The following is a 24,811-nucleotide window of genomic DNA, read 5'->3' on the forward strand; positions in this document are numbered from 1 at the left end:
CGCAATTTTTTTTTTTTTTTTTTTTTTTTGACAAGCAACAGATAGGTCTTATAGTTTGCATTTCACAGGAATTACGTGGCAGAAGAGTGGGAGAGGAAAATGACAATATCTAAGAATGTGGCAGGAAAGACTGGTGGAATTAACAAATGTCAAAGTTTCCTTACTGAAGAATCACTAGGGCAGGGTGATTATGGAATCTGATGAATAAGAGTACACCACAGATGTTTATAGTCTACTTTTCATTGAACCCTCAATCACTCTGTTGTCCCCATACTCCTGAAGGTTGGAGTCCCCCAGATCAGAAGGGCTCACTTCCAAATAAGATGCAAATGGATCTTGTAGCACTGTTGAGAGTCAAGTTGGTAGCATGAGCAAGTTTCGTCTTGCCTCACAGCTGTCTCGCAGTGGATGCGCTATCGGCGTTTGAAACTCAACATGCCCAAGCCCAGGGGTAGGCAACCTGCGGCCCGCGGGCCAGATGCGGCCCGGCGAGGCCTTGGGACCGGCCCCAGCCCGGTCCTGCCGCCAATTGCCGCCGGGGCCTTTGGGGGGGCAATTGTCTATAGAAGCCTCAGAAACATGCATTTATATTAACATTTTTTAAAAAATCAGCAAATTTTTTCGCGTGTCCTCCATTTTTTTTTAAAAAAGTGTCTTCCATTTGAAAATTTTGTCCTACATTTGTCCTGGTTTATTTATATATTTATTTTTTAAAAAACATTATTTAATTATTTATTTTTTGGCTTCGGCCCCCCCAGTTGTCTGAGGGACAGCAACCCGGCCCCCAGCTCAAAAAGGTTGCCTACCCCTGCCCAAGACGGAGCTTCTTGTCTTTCCTCCTAAGTCCACCCTTCAACACTCCTTTTCTGTCTCTGTGGACAACATTTCTATTCAACCAGTCCAGCAAGCCCGCAGTCTTGGTTTTATCTTTGATTCTTCTCTGTCATATGTCTCTCAGATCCAGACCACAGCCAAAGCTTGTAGATTCTTTTTGTACAATATTGCTAAAATCCGACCTTATCTCTCCGCCTCTACTGCCAATATCCATGCCCCTAGTGGTCTCACGACTTGATTACTGTAACGTCCTCCTGGCTGGGCTTCCTCTTTCTCACCTCCGTCCTTTAATTTCTGTCCAGCATTCAGCTGCACGCATTATCACTTCCACCCACCACTCTGACCACATCTCTCCTGTGTTGGCATCCCTTCACTGGCTCCCCCTCCCTTTCTGCATTCAGTATAAGCTCCTGCTCTCGACGTTCAAAGCCCTCCATGGGCTGGCCCCTCCTTACTTATCAGACCTTATTTCTCCTCACTTTCCCACTCGGGCCCTCTGTTCTGGTAGTCAAGGTCTGCTGTCCCAGCCCAGGATTTCCTCTGCCCCATCTCGGATTCGCCCCTTTTCACTCGCTGCCCCTCACTCCTGGAACCTTCTTCCCCCACGAGCAAGAGCCATCACTTCTTTAACCAGCTTCAAAACAGAGTTGAAGACCTTCCTGTTCAGAGAATCGTTCCCAGGCATTGCATAACTGTCACTTGCTATTTGATGTTCTTTTGGTGCCTGTTTTATCGAACCATTTCCTGTATTGCTATGTACTTTAAATGTATTAGCCTACTAGCCCCACCACCTTTCCCTTCTCCTTTTATGTCATGACTTTTTAGATTGTAAGCCTGAGGGCAGGGAACCATCTAATTAAAGATATTGTATGTACAGCGCTGTGTATATTTACAGCGCTTTTTAAAGGTTAATAATAATAATGAGCTTTTGTAGACTTGAGCCTACTTCCTCAGATGTATCTGAGGAAGTGTACCAGAGTGTCTTCCCTGATACTCTTACACAGTCTGTCATATTGTGTCATATTGCAATGGGGAATTGTGTGAGAAACTTGACATGCTACTGATCTTCCCATCCTTGGTCTCTTTGGCCTCTAGATTCTCAGGCTTAATGCTGGATCCTTGTTCCCTTCTATTGACTGTTTACTGTGTGATTGGCATAAATGTGAAATGCCAATTATGACTTCATTACTTTCCTTAGCATTGCGAATAGCTGGAGGTTATTAGTGCATCTAAATTGGTTGGTACACTCTGTGCAAGGAGAGCAGCACTAGGATCTCACTGAGAAATACCAGCAGGTGGAAGAGTGGGAAACTGGCCAACCCTTGGCTGCTCCATAGCTGTGCCATCAGACAAGGTGACCTGTGAAAACATAAAAGAGGAGTCCCCTGTGGTTCAGAGGAGATCAGATGACCACTCATATTATCTCTCGCCCAGAGCTTGGATAGGTTATGTCAGCAGGCCTCATTTCAAAGTAAGATGCAAAGGGAGAGAGAGAAAAGTTGGTAGCACGAGCTTTTGTAGACTTGAGCCTACTTCCTCAGATGTATCTGAGGAAGTGTACCAACCAATACGTCTGAGGAAGTAGACTCAAATCTACAAAAGCTCATGCTACCAGCTTCTTTCTTTCATTTGGGGGCTCTGCACCGCCTTTTTTGGTTCCGGATCGGGGCCGTGGCAACCATGCTGGCTGGGATATTCTGGGAGCTGTAATTTGAAGAAGTAATTTTCCCAAGCTGTTTCCTCAGTTTTTGCTTTTCCCAAACCAGCATCAACAGTATGGATTATATTGCCTATGCAGTTACCAACATAAGAGTATGCATGACTGTCCACAGTTTCCAGCAGGGTTTGGTATGAGCCTTTTTGGGAATAATTAGAAAGATTGGTTTTTATATTTGTTTTTGATTGTGTTTATCTACTTGGTTACAAATGCATAACTAAGTAGTGTCTATAACCCCACAAACCCCACCTTGGCAGAGAGCAGCTGCATCTGGCAAAGAAGGTCTGTTCAGTTGCAAAAAAAAAAAAATAAAAAAGATATTTTCAGCCCCTTCTGCCAGTGAGTGAGGTTGTAACAAAGAATTGTGATGGGGCTCTGCTTCTGGCTGTTGAGCCTTGCTTGCTGGTGGGAGCAGAGTCATCCTTTGTGAGACCCAGTTGGCAGCTAAACAGACTTCCTCTACCTGATGTGGCTGCTGACTTGGGGAGGCATTTACAAGTGTGGCAATAGTGCCATGACAGTGACTAAGTAGTGCTACTGAAGCACCATTTACAAATCCCAGAGAGCACTGAAGTTAGACTTGCTCAGGCCATTCTATTTCCTATAGCCATGTATGGATGCAAGAGTTGGACAGTAAAGGAAGCAGATGGAAAGAAAATCAACACGTTTGAGATGTGGTGCTGTAGAAGAGTGCCAAGGATAGCTTGGACAGCCAAAAAGACAAGGAAATGGGTTCTTGAACAGATCCTACCACAAATCTCCTTGGAAGCCAAGACAATTACATTGAAGCTGTTGTACTTTGGCTACATAACGAGAAAGCATGGTTTATTAGGGGGGGAAACAATAATGCTATGAAAAGTAGAGGGTAGAAGGGGAAGGGGCCTGCATGCCAGATGAATGAACTCAATCAGTGGGGTCACATTCATGGATTTTCAGGGCTTGAGCAGAGCAGTGGAAGATAGGGAATCTTGGAAGTGTCTCATCCACAGGGTCACCATGAGTCAGAGTCAACTTGAGGGCAGCTAACAACAAACAAAAATGTCTAAGTTATGAACCCATAATTGCAATACAGAATGCCACCAATTATTTATTTTATTTTATTTATCCTATTTGTTGCCCTTATAACTAGAGATCCCTGGACAATGTATGGTAAACATAATACAAACAATAAACATGGTAAAATGTACATATTATAAAACAATGTTAAAGCCAGCAGTCTTGTAATAAAATCAGTGCAGCAATGGAATTACAGGGTGCATCTATACTATAGAAATAATGCAGTTTGACACCACTTTATGTGCTGTAGTTCCATCATATGGGATTCACAGCTTTCCAAAGTTTCCAGCCTTCTCTGCCAGAGTGCTGGTACCTCACAAAACTGCAAACCTCAAGATTCTGTGGACATGACAGTTAAAGGGATATCAAACTGCATTATTTTTATAGTGTCGATGCACTCATAAACAAAGAGTAAATCTAATAAATAACTTCTTGGTTGAGTTATCTGAAATTTTATATTACGGACTTGAATATATGCACCAGTGATGTTTTTCTCTTCTAGGCTTTTATATATTCTATTCTAAGCCTTTGATGTTTATTTGTTTGTTTATTTTAAAATTGGAGCAAATATCTCATTGGCTGGTGTTTCTTTCCCAAAACAGCATCATTAAAGAGACTGGGCTCTGAAGATTTGAACACACTTTGACCTGCTGCTCATCAGAAAACTAAGTGTTTGAAAGCTCAGCTGCTTGTCAGAAGGTGAAGTGCCAGCTCACTTCAGGGTGCAGAGATGAACTCCACAGAGATCCCCATTCAAACAGAAATGGTAGAACTGGTGCCGAATGGAAAACACTTAGTGCTGAATGCTTCTTCCAGCCCATCTGTGGGAAATGACAGGTAATGTGGTACACTTCCAAACACTGTGCACTGCCTAATTGAGAGCCAGTTTGCTGGACTAAAATTTAATACAACACAATATTGTACGACATTCATACAGCATTCTCTTCCTTTTGAATAGTGGGTTGCAGCCATGTTTATACCAGAGCCACAGGTTGAAAAGTTTAATTTCTTTGGACTACAAATCCCAGAATATCTCAGTCAGCAACTATGCTGTCAGTCAGGGGATTCTGGAAATTGGGGTTTTAAAAAAAAACCTGAAAATTTGTTCCAGACACATATTCTACTGCATAAATGCTTATCTGGTCTCTCTTACACCGGGGTAGGTAAGTGTTGCATTAGCACTTTCTCAAAGACATTGTTTGGGCCACACCCCCATTTCACCTGCAACTTCCAAATAACCCCAAATGCCCTCTCTGGGGCGTGGGGGCATTTCCCCTATGTTTTTCTGCCTTCATGTGCCATTTTAGGCCCAGGAGAGATACTTTTATTTTAATTTATTTATTTATTTATTTATTTATTTTAGCAACAGAAACTGACTGGAAAATACTTCCTATTCATTTTTCTGTTTCAAAAAAAGCCATCTCATGTGGCTAATGCTGGAAACACCCCACACATCCCTTAGAAGGCATTTTGTGATATGAGCCAAAAATATAACCCTGGGAAGCCCCCAGGGGGGCACAAAAATGATCTTGGAGCCCCATGCCCTAGACCACAGCTTTTTCCCAATTCTGAATTCATCATCAGAACCATCAGAAACTGATGGCAAATTTTAAACTCTTTCATTTTGTCCTGGACTGCAGCCAGCACACACAAACATATGTCAATAAGGATGGCGCAACAAGGTAATTAGCTATGCAGCTGGAAATTGCTGGGAGTGAGAGAAAGAGCAAACCAAAAGCCAAAGCCGGTCAGGATAACAGGGATCATGATAGTCAGTCCAGTCCAGGATCAGGTCAGACAGAGTAGCAATAGTCCAGTCCGTTCCAAAGTCAAGAGTCAAGGCAACAAGGAGTCAAGATACAGGGAACCAGTGCAGGTAGCAATCACACCAAAGGATCATGCAACAAACTCTGGCACTGAGTTAGCATCTCACAGGTGGTTAAGTAGGAGATTCCCTCCTCAGTGCCAGCTGAGGCTTGTTTGCCAATTGTCTCTCGTCCTCCTCTGGGGCTGGGAGATCAGGGCTGGCTTCTGGCAGAGCAGGATTAGCACCTGGTGTAGCCTCAATTACCTCTTGCACTGGAGGAACCCCATCCTCATCCTCCGAGACCTGCTCTTGGCTGGCCATGACACATTTTAACTTTTCAGATTGTTTAATATGTTTTTAGACTGCTTAAATTATTCTTACTGTTTTAAATTATTTTGAACCAAATCAATTAATTTTATTGCAAGCCCTCAGAGATCCTTGGATATAGGGAAGGATATAAATATTTTAACAAATAGCTCTAAGAAGAGAGAGAGATGGAAATGTTACTGAACCTTGCCACAATTTTCCTGTTCCTTTCCCCTGGAATTTGATCTCTTTCAACATGTACAGAACAACTGTCCATTACCCCTGCCCATCTGTATTAACCATAATTCAGCAATCAGGTGTTTGGATGCTCCAAAGACCTAAGTAATCTAAATTCGACATAAGCAGAATGGTATATACAATGAGATAATAGTGACACAAGATCAAACAAAGGACAAGCAGTGAATCTGAATAATCAGGACACAGTTATAACAGAGGCTATGGGGCTTTCTGTATCAGTGGTTTTATCAATGTGTTTTTGTTTCTTACATGCTACCAGAGCATCTTCCGTCAGTGCTGCAGCCAGATATGAAACTGGGGGAAAAATTACTTTCCTGGCATTCAAAGTGCACTGTATACTTGAGAAAAATATGATTCCCCTCCCCTTCTAATCAATTTGTTGGTACTATCTGGACTTTCCAAGAGGCATAGGCCAGGTCCCCCACAGAGCATCTTTGGAACAGGATGGTGCAGAAGTGACACAGTTTCCTGCCTATGTGCCTGCATCACTTTATGAACAGTTACATTTTATATTAATTCCCAAATCTTGCATTGCAGTCAAAATGTAAACAGATGAGGGGCTATAAAAAGGGGGGCAATAGAGGAGGTATCTGCAATGCAACCCTTCTATGCTACAATCATTTTTGAAGTTGTTTTTCTTCCAATATAGGTAAGTTAATGCACTGTAGCCAATGAAGTGGCACATGTGAGTGTTCCTGGCAAAGGCCAAAACTCAATGTTTCCGATGTGTGGACAGCTGGATTGGGATGGAACAGGAGTGAGCCATTTGTCCACATATCTAAACACCCACCAGGTGTCACCAGTTTCCTTTCTCCATTCATGCTGGAATAGGGAAACTAACTGCCTCCTCTGGGGGCTGCCACCATGCTGCCTTGCTGGCCAAACAGATCCCTGTGAGAGCCTGGTGATTGCTTTTGCCTGAGGTCAGAACAGGGTGCCTGTGCATCAATGAAGAATTGGTAGAGAGGCCCCCTCCTTGTTGATTACTTGGTGGGGAACCCCGGTCTGACATCAGCATAAGCTACAGTGAAGCCAGGCTCTCACAGGGAACTGCTTGGCCAGCAAGACAATGGCAGCAGCAACACTGAGGAGCAGCAACACAGGTCACCAGGGCCAATGCGGTGTCAACTCGACTGGACTGTGTGCACAACAATGAGGTGTTGAATTGGATTTGGCCCAGTGTGTGTGGTCATTATCCAGAGCCAGTCCAGGTCATAATGGTCTGGACTGGGATTAAGCGGCCAGTGTAGATCTGCCTATAGTTACTGCTTCCTGTTCCATAAACGTAAACTGTGAATCGGGAAATTGACAAATGTTGTCCTTCTTCATGGTCTTGTTCCAGATTTGATGATAATCAGCCAGAGATGGAGGAATTTCTTCCGCATGAAAAGAAACAGACCCATTTCACAGATGTAAGTTTTGATGCATGCAGCTGGGTTTTGGCTTGAGTACTGAGCAAAAATTGGCTAACATCCCATGTACAATTGTCCATACTTGACACAAAGGATCTTGATATTTTTAGTTGGACAACTGTCAAAAGAGTGCAGTGGAAAGTCGATAAAGATTCTTCAGGTTTATTGGACAGCAATAATATATATTGATTACAGATAGTAACCCACCATCATTTGTTACTTTCTAGTATAGAAATAGATAGCAGTTTCTAGTATAGAAACCAGGTGTAGACTTATTTTTGAAGGGTGCATGTGCATTTTTCCTGCTATCTTCAACTTATTGGCCAGGGGAAGTGAATGGAAAGACCAGTGGCTTTGACAATGGCACTTAAACTGGCTCTTTCCAGAGTAAACTGTAGCAAAAACTGATTGTCAGCTAGCATTCTAGGAACTAATAATAATAATAATAAAAATTATTTATGTTTCCCTGCCTCTCCCAATGGATTGAAGCGGGGTTATAGGCTACTAAAATCAATACATACACAATCTAAAAATATTACATCAAAACATCAACAATCAGACATCCAGGGGCAAGGTCGAATATCGTTGTCAGACAGGCATATTGGTCATCACTCCTTGGGGGAGAAAGCTTGATGAAAGAGCACCATTTAAAATCTCTTTTTAAATATTTCCAAGGGGGTCGTGAGACAGAGCTCTTCAGGAAGACTATTCCAAATCCTCAGGGCCGTTACTGTAAAGGCCTTTTGGGATGTGGAGACATATTTGGAAGATGGTGTTTCCAGTAAATTCTTACCAGATGTTCTGATTGTGCGGGGCGGATCATATGGGAAGATGCGGCCCCTCAAGTAACTTGGGCTCAAGCCATGTAGGGCTTTATAGGTAATAACCAACACCTAGTATTGTGCCCGGAAGTGAATAGGCAGCCAGTGAATATCTTTCAACTTAGGTGTTATATGGTCAAACCTGGATGCACCGGTGACCAATCTGGCTGCCATATTTTGCACTAACTGAAGCTTCCGGACTTGGTACAAGGGTAGCCCCATGTAGAGAGCATTACAGAAATCTAGACGAGAGGTTACCAGAGCGTGTACCACCCTTTCAAAGTCCCTTTGGCCCAGGTAGGGTTGCAGTTGGCGTATCAACCGAAGTTGATAGCAAGCACTTCTGGCCGTCACATCTACTTGAGATGTCAACTGCAAGGACGAGTCCAGAAGTGGTTGTTGTTGTTGTTGTTGTTGTTGTTGTTGTATGTCTTCAGGTTGTTTTGGACTTATGGTGACCCTAAGGCTAATGCTAATGACTACTCTTGCAATGTATATAGACTTTCTATTTCAGACACTCACTCAATCTGTCTCTTCCCTTACAGTTTGAAGGAAAGACCTCTTTTGGGATGTCTGTCTTCAATCTCAGCAATGCCATTATGGGCAGCGGGATCCTTGGTTTAGCATATGCCATGGCCAACACTGGTATCCTCCTTTTTCTGTAAGTCTTGCTCCCAGTATCAGAAGAACTTAAGAATATGTCCAAGCAGTTTCCCTAAATGTTTTGAGCAGTTTGTGCAGTCCTCTCTTATTCTGTTCTAAATGCCCCATTTCCAGAGTGTTTTCAACTTAATGTACTGCCTAATAAATAGGGACTAATGTTACTGTTTTGATGCCCTGTTAGTGCTGTTTTAGATAAATGCTTCACCAACCACACATTTCCTCATGACTGTTTTGATCAAACCTGTCCTCTGGTTTGTTTGGGACTTTTGTTTATCCTGATTCACACATGGTGGTGACAGCACAGATACTCTCCTTGCAATGGGGACAATTGTGTAGCCGTTTGTTTTATATGATTATATGAGGAGAACTACGAAGTCTGTTTCTACATCATAATCATCATTCATTGATAGAACATCATCAAGTGGCATCCACTTTGTTGTTATTTGCTATTCCACTGACTTCAAGTGTATATATGAATATGAATAAATTATTACTTTTGAATGTGATACATCCAAGAGTCCTGTTCATCAGTAGTCCTACTTGGGTCTTGGATGCTCAGGTCTGTGGCTTCCTTAATTGAGAAAATCTACTTATAATGTGGTCTTCCTCTTTTTCTATTTCCTTCTAGTCTACCAGTCTATTTCCTTCCAGTCTACTAAGCATTATCATTTTTTTCCAGTGAGACATGTTGTCTCATGATGTATGCAAAGTACAATAGGCTCAAGTTAGTTGAACTATATCCAGTCAATTTCATTTATTTATTTATTTTTCTTTAGTAATAGAAATAAACATAGAAATAGTCAAAGATTTTCTATACCTCAAGTCAGTCATTCACTAGAAGCCAAAATTACCATCATACTCTGGGCACATTATGAGATAACAAGACTCATTGGTCAAGATGATAATGGCAAAATGGAAGGTAGTAGGAAAAGAAGAAGACCACATTACAGATGGATTACAAATGGATTGATTCAATCAAGGGAGCAGCAACCCTGAATTTGAAAGTCATGACCAGGGCAGTTGATGACTGAGAGGGGCTCATGGAAGTCTCTTATTCATAAAGTCACCATAACTGAAAGCCAATTTGATAGCAAACAATAACAATTTTATTTATATTCCACCTTCCTTCAAATGTGAGACACAAGGCCACCCACAACATAGATTAAAACAAAACTAAACCATCATAATAAGCTGTCCTATTAAGGGCAGCACATATTTAAAAGAATTTAAAATGTTTTAAAACATAAAAATGTGAATAGAAATACAGCACCACCAATGGAAAAGCTTCCTGAAAAAACCAGGTAATAGTCCTAAACCTATCTAAATAATGGGGTCTTTACCTGTTGGCTGAAGAAGAGCAGAGAATAGCCAGCCTAGCCTCCTGCGTGAGCCTGGCATAGCCACTAAGAAAGCTCTCTCCCACCTGTCCTGATTAATCCTCTGCTGCCCCTCTTTTTCAGCTGCTTTTAAAATGTCCCCGTTTCTGTCCTCTCCTCCCACTTTTCCCAGCTTATTTCAACTGTTATAAACTGAGTTCTAAGTGCAAAAGCAGTTTGTACTCAGTTAACTCAGTGGGGAGGAGAGGAGATGAAGGAGTGAGATCTTGCCCTTCCCAGTAGGCTTAGGCTAAATCAAACTGCTGCAGCCTTTCCAGGTTTGTGTCTTCAACTTGACTCCACTCTGATGTTGCTCAGCCACATGTGTCCCAATTTTCATCTCTGAAATGTCAGAGGCTATGATGTTGTCAGCAAACATGCCTCGCCAAATGTGCTAAGGGAGATAGCACTAATAAGAGTTATTAGATACATTGTTGTTGCTTTTAGTCAGTGAACAAACACTTCTATATCTCATGAAGAAACTGGATTGCAAGCAGGGGAGTATCTTTACTATAAATCTGTAGCAGTTTGAGACTGTTTTAGGTCTCATTGTCCCATCCTTTGGAATCCTGAGATTTTAGTCTGGTAAGTTACTTAGAGTTGTCTGTTAGAGAGTTCTAGTGCACTTCCCTGACCTACAGTGATGACGCATTCTAGCTAAACTATAAATCCCAAGATTCCACAGAATGAAGTCATAGCTGATAAAGTGCTATCCACCTGCTATAATTGTGTAGTGTAGACAAAAGAAGAATGCTTCCTTCTCTTTGTGTGTGTGTGTGTGTGACAGTACATTCCTTGATCATTTCAGGCATACCTAATGACCCTGCTATTGATCTCACCCCTAAAAAATATTGTTTCTCAGTATAAGAGCAAACTATGTGACTCCATGCCTCCTCTCTCTTACCCTTGTATGTCTGGCTTCAACACTGAGATTGTGTAGTCAAAAATCCAATAATTTAAGATGTTTTAAAGATTAAACTTCAACAATATTTCAGAATCTACCGATTCAAACAAAGAAAGAAAGAAAGAAAGAAAGAAAGAAAGAAAGAAAACCCAACCACGACCCTCTACTTCATTTCTAAATTGAAAGAAAGTACACAAAACTGGACTGTTGAAAGAAGAAGGGAAGATAGGAAAAGTTTTCCAATGAAATTGAATAAATTCAGTATAGTAAAACTAGAGAGGTTTTTTTTTACTAGTGAGTACTATTTTCTATTGTGTTGGGGCTTAGCAGTTCCTATCATAGGGCCAGTACAGACAGGCGCTTTGCGTCAGCCTGGGCCTGAACTAAAGGTACATGGGGGCTGAGAGTTTACATGCTCAGCAACCCTACTCTGCACCCTGGCCGCCATCATTGAGCACACCTGTCCATATGGGGTGCATGATGATGATGTCCATGTGGTGCAGTGCCCAAACAGCACCATGCTGCACAGACATCAACATTGCATGCAAGCACACCAATGGTGTCCAGCATGCAGCCTGAAAAGGACCCAGTGGGAGCGGGTTCTTTTTAGGCCTCCCGGAGGCCATGGCATTTGGTTGCCACAGTCTCCATCCAGGGCAGAAAGGGGTGGTGTCTTGCCACCCCTTTCTGCCCATCTGTCGAGCCCCCTAGTCATATAGGGCTGGGCAATTTGTACACATATGCATAAGAAGGAGGGATTACAATTCACACACAAAATAACTTGTGTCTCCACACTCTTTCCTTGGATCTGAGAGGACAGCTGCTGGATAATCCTATTGTTAGTCCCAAATGACTTTGTAAATCCCAGACATTTCACAGATGATCAGATTCTGGTCAAGATGAGGAAAATTAATAAGGAACACACAAGCTGGAAGAAGCTGCAGCAGTTTCCTGTTGCCTGAGCCTAGTGGGAAGGACAAGATTCTGTCCCTCTCCTCTCCCTCCTGCTGAGTTAGTTAAGTGCTATTAAAGCAGGACAAAAGAGGATCAATCTGGACTGTTCCTACCAAATCAGGACAGTTGGATGGCATGAGGTCAGCACTTATCTAAGTTTCTTTAATTCAGTAGGTCTGCTCTAGTTGAGCCTAACAAGAGGATTGTGGCTAAGATTCACTAGAAACACAATCCATAGTTTTCTAGAGCCAATGGTGCAACACTGGCAACTTAAGATAGGAATGTGACTTAGCTTCCCTGAGGACACAGACTCTGAGTAGAAAAGGTGGGCTGAATGTTCTTGCTCACTGGCAAGGTTGCTCCCAAGACAGAAAACAGCTCTGTTTGAGAAAGAAGAGACAAAGGAGGCCTTTTAAGCTTATACGGTGTGGGTAGTGGCAGGTGGGAGCTGGGGCAGGTTGGAGTCTCCTGCCTAGGGACAAGCAGGACTGTAGTTTTATTGATGACTTGGGAAAGGGTGGGGATGCTGATTCAGTCAGGCTCACCAGTGTGGGTGGCTGCAATGTCCCTCTGCTGCTTCCTTTCTCCCTCCTCTGTCCATGGATAGAGGTGAGGAGATGGGGCTTAGAAAACAGCAAGATGCATTGCTTTCAGAGAAAGAATCAAGGCAGCAGACCAGCAGCTAGAGAAGAGATTATTATGTAGCTGAAAGGTGAAATATCAGGTTAGGGACATAAGTCCTCTGCCTTCTGTTGTTGGTGAGAAATAAATGTCTTGTAGAAGAATTGTTCATCCTGGAGCCATCAAAGTGCCCTCACAGGAAGAGAAAAAAGTGCTCTGTAAGTGGGCAAGAATAGCAGGGGGAATTATACAGACACAAAGAGTCTTTGCAGTTGGCCCTCAGCCTTCTTTGGGTTTGGACAGGGAGCTGGAGATGTTTATCCTAGAGAAAACAAGGTTAAGAGGTGATATGATAACCCTGCTTAAATATTTGAAGGGATGTCATATTGAGGAGGGAACAAGCTTGTTTTCTGCTGCTCCAGAGAACAGGACCCGGAACAATGGATGCAAGCTGCAGGAAAAGAGATTCCACCTGAACATTAGGAGGAACGTTCCGTCAGTAAGGACTGTTCAACAGTGGAACACATTCCCTCAGAGTATGATGGAGTCTCCCTCCTTGGAAGTCTTTAAACAGAGGCTGGATGGCCATCTGTCGGGTATGCTTTGATTGAGAGTTTCTGCATGGCAGGGGGTTGGACTGGATGGCCCTTGTGTTATCTTCCAATTCTATTATTCTGTGGTTCTATGGACAACATTGTGGCTTGTGCATGGGTGTGCACTATATTTGTGTCTGTCCATGAAGAAAAGGGAATGTCCTTTATTATGTAGTTAGGTGGCACATGTTAACAGGACCTTCCAAGTACTCAGGGGCCATACACATTGCTGCTACCTGGGAGCTGGAAAGCTACTGGGATGAAGGGCAGAGCCCACTCCTCCCATGATCATGCATAAGGCCTCTTGATAGGTTTATTACACCTTTCATTCTTTTATTTGGCAGCTCTAAGTGTATTGCAGCCATTAGCAGATACGTGTATTTTACTTTTCTGCATTTGTTATCAATTTCTGTCTCCTACCCCACCCTGTCCTGGCATATGGCTACCATTGACAACTGTGCAAACAAAGCAGCAGGCAGAGGCAGCTTTCTCCAGCAGAAGCTCAGACGAAACAGTCTGTTGGGAGTCTTTTTTGCTTTAAAAAGGTTCAGACAGTCTGCAGAGAAGGGGTAAAGGAACCACAGCAGTTCAGCACCACCTCGTTTCTTCCATCATGCACCAGAGCAGGCCCAGGAGTGTACATGCAAATTCTCAGGAGAATCCAAGTAAACTTGTGCATTCTTATTACATAGTACTGATGTAATAAGATCGGTAGAATAAGAATGATGGTCAATGCCTCCAAAAGGGTGGGTGGATAGGTGTCCAAATGCATGCATACCACAATTTCCCAGTCACTCTCACTACACCTTTCACTTCCACTCAGTCAAAGATCCTTCTACCAGATCTTTCCATGAAAATGCCACTTATTAGCTACAATAATTATTAAATGGAGCATCTGTGTTTAGAGCCAATGTGCTTCTAAATAGCACAAACAAATGAAATGCTATTGCTTTGCTACTCTTTTCTTAATGATTTTTCACAAGCATTTGGATGCTAGACTACATGGAGATGAGTGACTTGCCTGAGGCCACAAACTGAGTATAAGACAGAAGTGCGACTGAAAACAAAACCTTTCTTTCAAAAAATTAGTGCTCCTTTGACTTAAAAGGGAGTATAAAGGTGTTACTGGCCTGGTACACATGGGCAGGAAGCGGCGTGGCAGTGCCGATTCTTGGGTTCCGGAGCGCACAGCAACCACACACTCTGGAACCCTAGAATGTGTTGCCACCACCATCATGCTGGCCTCCCATCCATATAGGGGCCGCCATGATTATGTACATGACGTGCAGTGTCTGCACGTCATGCACAGGAAGTGGCATCATAGGGCTGCATCGCAGCCCTATGACACCCCAAGGAAGAAGCTGCTCTAGGCAGCTTCTTCCTGGCTGCTTCACGATTTGGCTGGTCAGGGAACGATACGCAGCAATGAGGGGCAGTGTTTCCCTGCCCATGTGTACAGCGCCTTAGATAATCGTAATCACACCAAGACACAATGCTATGCCAAACATTCTCTCTCTCTCTGACTTTGCTTCGCAAACAAAGATTCAGGAAGGACTCATCCCATGCTTTGTACAAGCGCGTTGGTGACTAAAAAGGCCAATCCGGGACAAACAGGTCCGGTTGCAGAAAGTACAGCGGAAAGTCTCCTTGGGTGATGTTTCCAGGTTGTGGTTCTTTCTGCATTGTCGTTTCTCTTCGAGACTCGTTCGCCATGAGCTTTCTAAAAAGGCTGCAACATCGTGGATACCTCCTGATGCGAGGCCAGGGCGGGCCCTTGTTGGTAATCAATTTGGCCGAGCCTGAGATGTTGTTTCAGGGAGTTCTTGTATCTCTTCTTTGGGTTGCCCCTCTTAGGCTGACCCGTGGCTAGTTCACCATAGAATACTATTTTTGGGAGGCGATGGTCCTTCATCCTAGAAACATGTCCTGCCCAGCGCAGCTGCGTCCTCAATAGCATGGCCTCAATGCTGGTGATCCCTGCTTGCTCAAGGACAGCAACATTTGTCACATAGTCAGTCCAGTGTATATTTAGAATTGTGCATAAACAGCGCTGATGAAAGCGTTCAAGGAGTCGTAGGTGCTGGTGGTAGGTGACCCATGTTTCAGACCCATAGAGGAGAATAGACCATACAATGGCTCTATACACACTGATTTTTATGCTTCGCCTCAAGTGTTTGTTACTCCAGACTCTTTTGTGAAGCCTTCCAAATGCACTATATGCCTTTGCCAGTCTGTGATCGATCTCTTTATCAATCTTAGCATCTGAAGAGATTATGCTTCCCAGGTAGGTGAACTGCTGGATGGACTTAAGCACAGATGTGCTTACAGTGATTTGGGGATGGTAGTGTTCTTCCTGAGGTGCCAGCTGGTAGAGAACTTCTGTTTTCTTCAGACAGACTTCCAGTCCAAAGAGCTCTGCAGCTGTTGCAAAGCAAGATGTTAGGCACTACAGAGCTGCTTCCGTATGGGCAACGAGGGCAGCATCGTCAGCAAAAAGCAGCTCACGGACTAGATAGTTTAGAGTCTTCGTGCGGGCCCTCAGGCAGTTTAAGTTAAACAGGCTACCATCAGTACGGTAGCGTATATAAATGCCGTCTTCTTCTTTGAGATCTGCCGTAGCCCTTTGGAGCATCATGCTGAAGAAGATTGTAAATAGAGTTGGAGCGAGAACACAACCTTGTTTCACACCATTAGTTATTAGAAAGGGCTCCGAGAGAGCATCGCCATATCTGACTTGACCTTGCTGGCCTTCATGTAGCAGGATGATCATTTGGAGGAATTTGGGGGGGGGGGGCATCCTAGTCGTTCCAGGATCTGCCACAGACCTTTTCTATTCACAGTGTCGAAGGCTTTGGTGAGGTCGACAAATGTTACATAGAGTCCTTTGTTCTGCTCTCTACATTTCTCTTGCAGTTGTCTAAGGGCAAATACCATGTCTGTAGTGCTCCTATTAGTTCTAAAGCCACATTGGCTTTCAGGGAGAAGTTCTTCTGCAGTAGCAGGGACTAATCTGTTCAGCAGTATCCTTGCAAGGATTTACAGCTTCACAAAATGCAAAATTAACTTCATATAAGTTAAATATTATTCAAGGCCAGAAGATCTGGTGGTAGCCAGTTACATGGATGACTTCCAAGAAGAAGAAAATAAATTACATTTCAAAAAGAAGAAATAAATCATGATATAGGATATGTCTGTCACCAGCTGTTTGTATGAATTCAGATATAACATGGAACAAATCCCACTCTTTACTTTTTTGTGGTAATAAGGATATAACATGTTGTTTATAAAGCTAGTGGCTTCCATATTAGTGCAGTTGTGGATCTGGAAGTGCAGTTCCTATGCATCCTTCCCCAATTGGAGTCCCACTGTGCTCACTTGCAATAAGGCCCATCATCGCCAGTGTAGACTCTTGGATGGTGATGGGAGTTGTAGTCCAATGGTTCTTGAGGAATCTCCAGTAAGTAAGGAAGAAAAAAATCCTAATAAACCACATGCACTTATTTTCTCTTCCCAGCTTGACTTTCTTCCCAGTCACCCACAATCATTTCCTAATGAACAGTTAGAGTTCATCCCACATTTTAATCTTTGGTTTCTCTATCGACCCTAAATGAATGAATAAATAAAATTTTGTATAAATTCTGCCCCGCTTCCCCACCATTTCCTGCCAGTTCCAGAGAAAAGAAAGTGGCTGAAATCTAAGCTCTGAAACATCCATTTTGAACAGGAAGGCTATAAAACTCTCATAAAAGTTGTCAGACTTTGAAACTGAGGTTTGATTAGTTTTTTAGGGGTGGGGGAAAGTCCCTCTGCTTGCTCTTGCCATCTTAAAGTTAGTATATCCACAACAGGACCTCCCCCCCCCCCCCAATATCTATTTTAGGACAGTCTCATTTACACAGTTCAGCAGTGGTAGCCACAAGGAGAGCCACGTTCATGTGGATTGTGTGCTGGGCATGACAGAGTGGCTATTGCACATTTACTGCCATGAGCAGGGATGTTGCTAGGCACTTGGGATTTGGTCCATATGGCACAAACCTGCATATTTTGCTAATTTATGTCTACATTATACATAGAGAAGCAGAACTAGGACAAGATCCAGTGTGCTCATACTTATCAACAGCCCTGGACACATGCAAAGATTCACGCCAGATTAATGTTTTGATGTGATGCTGGAATGAAGACTTAAGTTAAGTGAGCGTATGAATAGACTCTTAATAGAAACAAGTTGTGTAGGAAAATATTTCGCTATGTTGAGTCTATGCGACATTGAGCTTTGTAATGTGTTTTCCACTGAACTCTCAAACAGTTTTCAAGGGTGGAACCCCAAACAAAACCAAAGTAAACAGAAACAGAGGTTACTGGGTGGGACAGAAAGCATGTCAGTTATCAGGCTTCCTATTTGTACTCTGCCACCCCAAGTGGTGTTCCAGATTTTTTTCTAGTTCTACTTTAGTATCTGAGAATTCTGAAAGCAGTTTACAAATAAAATGAAACAATAAGAACCACAACATATGTAACCAAAACAGAGAATTAATAACCCCAAATCTGAAAAAATGAGCAATTTGGACTTCCTTGGAGAGTGAAGTCCACTAGAAGAGGAAATCCACTGAGAAGATCCCAGGACTTGCCTCACTTCAGAAAATGGAGGTGCGTTGACCCTCCTCAGATGATCCTAGAGTGGTGATGCTGGGAGGGCAATATATATGGTATTTCTGGTTCAAGTGTTTGTAGCAATCATATACTATCCCACAACAGTGACAAACTAAAGCTGAAAAGCATCAGATCTTGTTCCCTATGAATTCTCCTTTCTTTTCAATGGAATAGCCTATGATGTTTTCTTTTGTGTGGACTCTGAGATTCCTGGGTTCCTGCAACTACTGTCAGAATCAGCATCAGACTACTGGATTTAGCATGTATCTCATCCATTCTTTTGCTCTCTTTACCATGTTCACTGAGCTCCATCTCTCAAATCTGCATGTTTACAAGGCTTAGACAGAAGAGTGCTTATGCCTGATGATGTTTGGTGGAACACAGTTTCTTAGCTGCAGTGATCTGCTCTGTCCTTCAAAAGCTGCCTGGGGCTGACTCTCTAAAGCTCTCATCCTTTTGTTTGAGCTGTTTGGCTGTTAGGGAGAAGCCTGGTCTTGCAAGCTGCATCCTTCCACCCTCTTGCCAAAAGCCTGGGGAGCAGGTCAGTGCGCAGTTACCCTGAGGAGAGTTTTTGTTCTGTTGCTTGAGTATGCACAGAAGGGGTCAGCTGGGGACAGTGCTGAGACATCCAGTCTGTCTATCCTCAACCTCTCAAGCCACAATGCCTTTAGCCAGGGCACAGCATGTCTCATTAAAAACAAAAAAAACTGTCATGGAACTGTTTCTGAGGTCTTCTGATGGAGCATAGCCACATTAATCTCTCTTCTCTTTATGTCAGCTATTTCGAAGAGGTGTTCCTAATTTTGGACTATCCTGGAAACATGTTGAATGTCCCTTATTTCAGAACATTCCTCAGATAGATCTACCTGTAATGGCATCCTCTCTTCTTAGAGCTACATCAGGAGCAGGCAAAGAGCTTTTCGCTAGTGTGAAAACCCTATGGCAAAAGAGGGTAGCCTGTCATTGAGTTTATTGAATCTCCCATCCACATATGTAATGATGAGAAGGAAGGATAGATAGAAGGAACAAGTGAATGCTGAGGAAATGTGGAGCATAAAGGCAGAAGTGATGAGTCCATGAAAACATCTTAGATTCACAGCACTCTAAACAAATCCTGTAGTTCCCAAAGTATCCTTCATTCTAGAGGGGTGGGCAACTGCCAAGGCTTGGAGGACTTCATTGTCACTCCTCTGTGTTCTCTGTCAATTGAGAAGGATTTCTTGTTCCCAAATAGTGAATACCACCTCCCGAAGTGTTGGATGTGCTACTGGCCTTTTTACCACATTTGCAAGGATATGTACTGACACTTTGATGGAACAGGTCCTGGACTTTCAACATGCATGCCTCTCCTCTCTGAGAGGGTACATATCTGTGATGAAGGTCAAACCAGTACCAGAATACTGGATTTCTGGCTCTTGAAGAGGAGGAATGACCCACAGTTCCTTTGGCAGGCCAGATTACTTAAAAGAATCAGGAGCAACTTCTTCTGAGTGTTATTTTGATTTAACCCTTTATAGCTATTATGGTTGCATGATAGAAAACCAGGAACAAAAAGGATGCAGTATTTGTTGTGCAGCCTAGGATATATCTGCTTTGAATTTAGGTATGTCTTTGACTTCTCAATCAGGCTGTGCTACTCTGCTGGAGAACTGAAGAGATCCCAACACTAGCAGGCTGGCACAACCCAGAAGTTGTGGGATCAGTGACATTCTCATCTAGGGTTTCTATTGACAATAATTTGATGAGGCTTCATGCAAGAATCTTTGTACCCTTACATACAAAAAAAATGAAGCATAAAGAAACTAAAGACCAAACTTAAATGGGTGGGAATCCTGTAACCTTGCTGAGTGTGGGGTGGAATGTAAGAAACAACCCCCTCTCTGTTAAGAAGATAATTTGCATGTAGACCAATCTTTAAATTCATTGGATGTAGCAAATTCAAATGCTGGGAAGCTGGAATGAGAATTTTCAAACTAGAAACATGCATTATCATATTTATTTGGTAGCTGCATTGGATTTTATTTCAAAAGAGAAAGTTCTCACCAGCAGCCATTCTTAGCTTTGAGAACCTCTGTCACAGAATTAGCTTCTCCCAAAGAATCTGCCATGAACATGGAGCAGGAATGACATGGTGCATGCTTTTAATTCAGGGGTAGGCAAAGTATGTCCCATAGGACCCCAGAATGTGATCTCTCAACTCCTCCCCCCCCCCATACTCACCCAAATTTTTGCTAATTGTCAGGTGAAAATCAGCTCAAAATTGGCCATAAAGGCAGCATTTTACTTTCCCAACTCCTGTTGTCCCCCAGTTGCCTCAAAAAAAAAAACGGATTAAAATAAAAATGGTGCAAAATGGCAGCCATAATGGATGCAACATCTCTTATAGTGTGTTCAAATGTAATGGTGCAGCTTGCTAGGGGGCCTGCCCCTTCTGTAGTTGCCTGCCTCTGCTATAAGGCATCTTTCTTTGACAATAATTAATACAAATTCATTACTCATTTTTTCTAAAATTTGTGCAAAGTTCTCAATACATTTCCCCAAAAACTCCTTCCATGCTGTTTTCCCCCACTTGTAGGAAAAGTTTCATCTCTTCTATGTGCCCGGCTGAACTAGATAAATTCCCTCCAGGCAAATGATTTAGAAAGCATAATGGTATCTCCCTGGGTTTTGAAAGATTGAAATTGCTCCCAGGCAGATTGGAGTGGGAGGCCTTAATAAATTACAATCTGACATGGGCAAAACAGAAGTATGCATTCTCCAGATATCTTTGCATCTGTCAATCTGCTCACCATGACCTTTCATGCACAGGACTAAGCTGTTTCTGTCCTCTTTCATAACAAGCTACAGAGTAGTGTAACCAGGATAGTCCGAGAATGGCACCTGCCCCAGGTACAACTTGGACAGGTACAAACAATGACCTTTAAAGGTCATGGATATAGGATAAGATGTAACATCATTTCTAATTCAAGTGCCATTATGTAGTCATAATAGCAACATCCACATGCAAGGGATATCAGTAAAGTCAAGGTTTGCAGAATTTAAAAAAAAACTTAGGAGAAGGAAGAAGCTCTATCTCCCCAAAACAAACCACTAAAGACTTGGCAGCCCACTAAATGCTGTTTGCTCAATGGGAGTGTGTGTGTGTGGGGGGGGCTGAAAACTGACTGGAAGAGAGAATCTAAAAGACTGGTTGGTAAAGGATAACACATGAAGAGACACAGAGAACCAGTTATTTTTCTGGTTCATAGTGAGAAGCTTTCAGAGAGCCTTCACTGGGAGATGTATCTCCAGCACACAACTATGAGATATTTTCTGGAGCAACCCCACTCTAACTCCCCCCCCCCCATTTTTTTCAGTGTGGCAGCCCACCATGGCCATTTCTGTGTCAATGGAGACAGCTGATGAGCAGCAGGGACCTTACAGAGGCCCCCAAGATGTCCTTGAGGATGACATTATTTGCAGTGTGTAGAAAAATAGCTGGGCATCTCTGCAGCCCCCTCCTCTGACAGAAATGGTTGTTGTGAGGGGCTGTCTCTGTAAAAAAAAAAAAAAGATGTGATTGGATAAAGTTTGACCATTGCATGATGGAAACAGAATGACCAAAAAAGTGGGTTACGATGGCATACATTGGATTTACACTATTTTAATGTAATTGGCATAACATATCAATGTGTTCAACACACTCTTTGTGGGAACAAAATAGAGCAGATCAAAGTGACTCACTGATGCCTGCTGTCTAGTGAAGCTTCAAAACTTAGAACAAAAGGGAAATGGAATGGGGTGGGTGGAAAAGGAGAGGAGCTGTTCTTCTGTACCTTCAAGTCAACTCCAATGTATAGCGACCTCATCCTAGGGCTTTCTTGCCAAGATCTCTTCAGAGGTTTGCCATTGCCTTCCTCTTAGACTGAGAGAGTGTGACTTGCCCAAGGTCACCCAGTAGGTTTCTATAATAATAATAATAATAATAATAATAATAATAATATGTTTTATTTTTATATCGCTATTCCAAAGATCATAGCGGTGAACAGCAAGTAAGCTAATTTGCCCCCAACAGTTTGGGTGCTCATTTTAGCGACCTCGGAAGGATGCAAGTCTGACTCGAGCTTGGGCCCTTTTTCTGGTCTTGAACTCGCAACCTTGTGGTTTTGAGTGAATGGCTGCAGTACAGGCATTTAACCACTGCGCCACCAGGGCTCCCTACTATGGCTGAGTGGGGATTCAAACCCTCTTCTCTTGGACTCCTAGCCAACAATCAAACAAAGCAGCTGCCCATTTACCTATTTTGATACCCACACTTCTGCCTACCAGTGCCTGCCTTTTCATTCACCATGTGAAATCTCTTGCTGACAAAGGAGAGCTTGCAAATACATGCAGAACCTTACACAACACAAATGCACAGGTACTTAATTAAGGGCCTCGGTTTTGTTTTCAGTTTGAAGTAATTAGACATTTCCAAGATGACAGGGCAAAAGACCAGGTAACAGCTTGCTAGAAGGCTTGTTGGGAGCAATAGGCCAGGCAAACTGCTCCCTCTCTGACAGCTTCTCAGTGTCTGTAAGCTGAAAGTACATTCAAGCCATTCATCATAGTAGTGCGGATGGGGGGGGGGGGGGCGAATGGTGACCTGGGTCTCTGACCAGCTCCTGCTATTGGTTAACACAACTTAGCAGGATTCTCACACCTGAGCTCATTTATATTTCACATTTTCCCCCAAATTAGTACTATTTGAATTCTGCCCGTATTTAGGAACTTTTGCTAGAATTATCCTAAGGGCTACAAAGGCAATCTTTAGTAGTCATCACCACTTGCCATAGAACAGATTTGGGCAAAGTGCAGGTTCTGAGCTACATGTGACTGCATGTCACTTTTTGAAGACCTTAAGAGTCCCCATGCCTCCATTCCTCCAGCCCAAAATGGGCAGTTGTTTAGTTTGAGTTTTGTATTAGAGTCTGGGAGACCAGGCTTCAAATCCCTGCTCAGCTACAGAAACCCACCTTGGGTAAGCTGTATTCTCTCAGCCTCAGAAGACTGCAATGGCAAACTTCCTCTAATTTTTTCCAGGAAAACCCTGTGATAAGGTTTCCAAAAGTCAGAGTCAACCTGGAGGTAAAAGAAAACCACTAAGCTTTTGAGGCATGATTATTTGCCATTTCCCCATATTTTCAGGCATTTCCCCACCACCAATTCTGTGTGCCTCTGTAGGCCTTCCTTCAGCCTTTCTTCAAACCAAAAAGAAATTGGGCTTCTTTCAGCCTTGGCTTACCAGATGTTGTTGGACTACAAGTCTCATAACAGAAGTTGCTTGTTCTGGCTGGAAGTAGTATGAGTTGTAGTTCAGCAGCATCTAGGAACCCAGGGGCTTGAATGACTAGATGCTTTATTAAACAAAAATTCATGAAAAGGCTTAGAAGCTGAAGGTATTTTCAGCATAGTGGCGGTGTTTGTGGCTCAGTAGCATAATGTAACCATGATTTATTTTGTCTTCTGTATGTGTCTGTATGTGTGTGTGTGTGTATATATATATATATATGTATGTATGTCAAAAGTAGACTCAGGCTGAAAATAGATACAAAGAGAAAACATGCAGGCAATAAAAATAAAACAAGCAGCATGGCTGTGATTCAGACGATGAACTTGGAAACCTGGGAAGGGCAGACCGAAGCAGTTGTATGCTGGCACTGCGTGTGCAGAGATTTGAATTGGGGAAAGCTACTTCTGGAGAGAAAGAGAACGTGACAGTTAGGCAACCCAATTTGTATTCATTGAAATAAACAGTAGGAGATGCTTTCAGTAAGTGTGCCTTACAGTAGGATTGCGGCTTTAATTTTGCATGACAAATGAAATATTTCACCATCCCAGATCTCATCAGACATTAATAGCACAGTGAGGTCTGTAGGACAGCTGTAGTGGCCATTGGATTGCCAGAGTGAAAACTGGAGAGGGCTCCTGTCCTTTTAATGGTTGTGCAGAAGAGTGAATTTTAGCAGTTGATACTTGTCACACAACAAGGTAACAACAAGCAACTCCTGCTGAAATTCTCTCTTCCACATAACCATCAAAGAGACAAGAGCCTGCTCCAGTTTTCACTCTGGCACCCCCAAGTGGCAGTCTCACCTTATCTTTCCCTCTAGTTGTTATTTGTCAACAGTTCTGAGTTTCAATGAAAAACTTGGTATTTGCAATCAAAAGTGCTAAACTTTTAGTTAACTGTCTTGATATGAATGCCATTTTTCTTTTTCAGCCTGCCTGGTCAGACAAAATCTCTCTTCTCTGTGTATAGTGAAATTAAAGTTGAGTAGGTGAGTGGGTAGGCAGATCTGTGAAACATGTAGAATTCAAAGATATACTATGTTAGTTTGTAGAATCAGTATGTGGAGAGATCTTGTAGCACTTTTGAGACTAACTGAAACAAAGAAGTTGGCAGCATGAGCTTTCATAGACTTCAGTCTACTTCCTCAGATGCATTCACTAAATGTATATTATGCTTGTAACCCGCCTTGATCCATAGGGAGAGGTGGGAAATAAATAAATATTATTATTATTATTTAAAGAAGTAGAATGAAGTCTACGAAAGCTCATACTGCCAACTTCTTTATTTCAGTTCGTCTGAAAGGTATTATAAGATCTCTCTACATACTGTGAAACATGGCGATAGAAACTTAAAACTGACTTGAAGAGCTACAACACTGGTCATTGTGAAGAGTTTCCATGGTAGCGTGGCCCATTTCTGGGTAGTTCAGTTCAGGCAGAGAACTCATGCAGGGACAACTACATAGTCTAACTCAGGGGTAGGCAACCTTTTTGACCCAGGGGCCGGGTTGCTGTCCCTCAGACAACTG

At 42.7% G+C, this 24,811-nt stretch overlaps 1 protein-coding gene across 2 annotated transcripts in view; it reads left to right on the forward strand.

Moving 5' to 3' along the window:
* Positions 1–24,811, forward strand: part of SLC38A3 (solute carrier family 38 member 3) — a 120,037-nt gene that overhangs the window by 65,464 nt on the left and 29,762 nt on the right. For both annotated transcript variants that reach the window (XM_089525898.1, XM_089525908.1), the window contains 3 exons: positions 4,210–4,444; positions 7,321–7,390; positions 8,757–8,872. In XM_089525898.1, coding sequence (XP_089382024.1) covers positions 4,338–4,444; positions 7,321–7,390; positions 8,757–8,872 — 293 coding nt within the window. In that variant the 5' untranslated portion in view covers positions 4,210–4,337. The remainder of the gene's footprint in view (positions 1–4,209; positions 4,445–7,320; positions 7,391–8,756; positions 8,873–24,811) is intronic.

This window comes from Sceloporus occidentalis, unplaced genomic scaffold (assembly GCF_023333645.1).
Source record: "Sceloporus occidentalis isolate IW3139 unplaced genomic scaffold, rSceOcc1.0.p SCAF_1, whole genome shotgun sequence".
Taxonomy (NCBI): domain Eukaryota; kingdom Metazoa; phylum Chordata; class Lepidosauria; order Squamata; family Phrynosomatidae; genus Sceloporus; species Sceloporus occidentalis.